Source organism: Aplysia californica, unplaced genomic scaffold (assembly GCF_000002075.1).
Source record: "Aplysia californica isolate F4 #8 unplaced genomic scaffold, AplCal3.0 scaffold00079, whole genome shotgun sequence".
NCBI lineage: Eukaryota > Metazoa > Mollusca > Gastropoda > Aplysiida > Aplysiidae > Aplysia > Aplysia californica.
In genome coordinates this window covers 1,211,990-1,213,688 of record NW_004797349.1, presented here as the reverse complement: position 1 = coordinate 1,213,688, position 1,699 = coordinate 1,211,990, and the positions used below count along the sequence as shown (strand labels likewise).

The 1,699-nt window shown below is 38.8% G+C and overlaps 1 protein-coding gene across 1 annotated transcript in view; it reads right to left on the bottom strand.

The window, feature by feature from the left end:
* Window positions 1–1,699, bottom strand: part of LOC101859316 (solute carrier family 40 member 1) — a gene marked incomplete in the record, with an annotated part of 18,188 nt that overhangs the window by 6,135 nt on the left and 10,354 nt on the right. Inside the window, 2 exon segments of the mRNA XM_035968752.1 lie at window positions 247–483; window positions 853–936. Coding sequence (XP_035824645.1) covers window positions 247–483; window positions 853–936 — 321 coding nt within the window.

The window sequence follows — 1,699 nt, the reverse complement described above, 5'->3', positions numbered from 1 at the left end:
CTCTCTCTCTCTCTCTCTCTCTCTCTCTCTTTCTCTCTCTCTCACTCCTTTTTTCCCCGCTCCAGCTCCCCCCTCTCTCTCTTTCTATCTCTCCCCCCTCCTCTCTCTCTCTTGCCTCACCGTGTGTCTCTTGTATCTACCTCTCCCCCTCAAAGGCCTATTGGTCACTAAATGCAAGCCTTAATCAAATACATTGTACATCTCACCATATAAAAAACCCACCCAAAACGACACTGCCTGACTGACCTTTGAGAACACGTCTTTCCTTTCTTAGTGCTTACGCTGGCCTCAAATGATTTCTTGACGTTTGAAGTCTTTCCATCAATGTTGCTCTCTACTTCCCCACTTTTCATCAATGACGCAGACCTATCAAGTAAATGTAACATAAATGTGAACATAGTATTATCAGGTAGTTTTTGACTTGTGTTAGTTTGGAAAAAATCGACAAACAGTATTGTAATGATGTAAGGGCAGTATTCATACTTTTAGTAGCTCTACGCCCCTTATTGATTATACGACCTTTAATTCAAAATTGTCTTTTTTTTAGACGGGATGAAATAGATAAATAGTTTATATGTCTGGCATCACTGTCGTTGCCTCTGAAGAGTTCTAATCACTAAATCAACCAACAATTACAACTTGGAATCATAGCCTATAAATAAATATATAGGGATCCTTCAAAGAATTGGTTGTGACTGCAAAGAAACATTAAAATGCAAAACGAAAAAGAATATTAACGTTATAAAGTAAAATCCCAGTCTGGAACCCAGTTGAATAATAACTGCTCCTCCTTGCTTCAAAGCACCCTGAATGGAAGTTCTGAACAGTTCGTTTTTGCCAATGTCTACTCACTTTGTTGTTGTAGCTGCGATCTTGAGGCTGGTGTGGCGAGAGAGTGTCATGCTGTGCTGGAAAGACGTCGTGAAGGAATCTCTCCTGATCGAAAAGAACAAAAGATAAAGAAAAAGGGTTTAACCGATCGCAAATCTTTTCTGTGTGGAAATTGTACATAAGACCCATGAGTCTGTTCCGTCGTAGATTGGTGAAATCTTAGCAGTGTGATTTTTATTTACCGTTACCTACCTAATCAGATAAGAAGAAAAATAATGTTTAACAAATCGTTCATCTTTTTATTTTGGAATTGTACATATATCAATTATAATTATGACCCATGAGTCAATTCCACCGCAGCTTGAACCTTTGTACATGTTGGTGTAGCAGTGTGGCTTAACTTACCGTTACCTATCCAATCCTCTTTCATAGAAGGAATAGAGATTTGAGATTAACGAGGAAGGAATGAAAGAAGCCCACGTGAGTCTCTCACTGATAAGAACAGTACACGAGGAAGCGAAAAATCAATGCATTTTCTAGGACACTTGAATCAACACAAAGGTTTTGAACATTTTGTTTTGACGGGAAAAACAAAAGGCAAACCAAGCAAGGGTAGACCAAGAAAAACTTTAAGAAAATCTGAATATGTGAGTGGCGGGAGTACACCAGGATTATACAGGTTTTTAGAGAGCAACCAAACGGATGAATGAATGAAGAACTATAATCGCCGATGTCTGTTTCAGATCTTGCACTTTATGGTGATGATGACACGATATAATAATATACGATATAACCTCAGAGACAGATAATTATGGAAAGAGAGAGAGAGAGAGAGAGAGAGAGAGAGAGAGAGAGAGAGAGAGAGAGA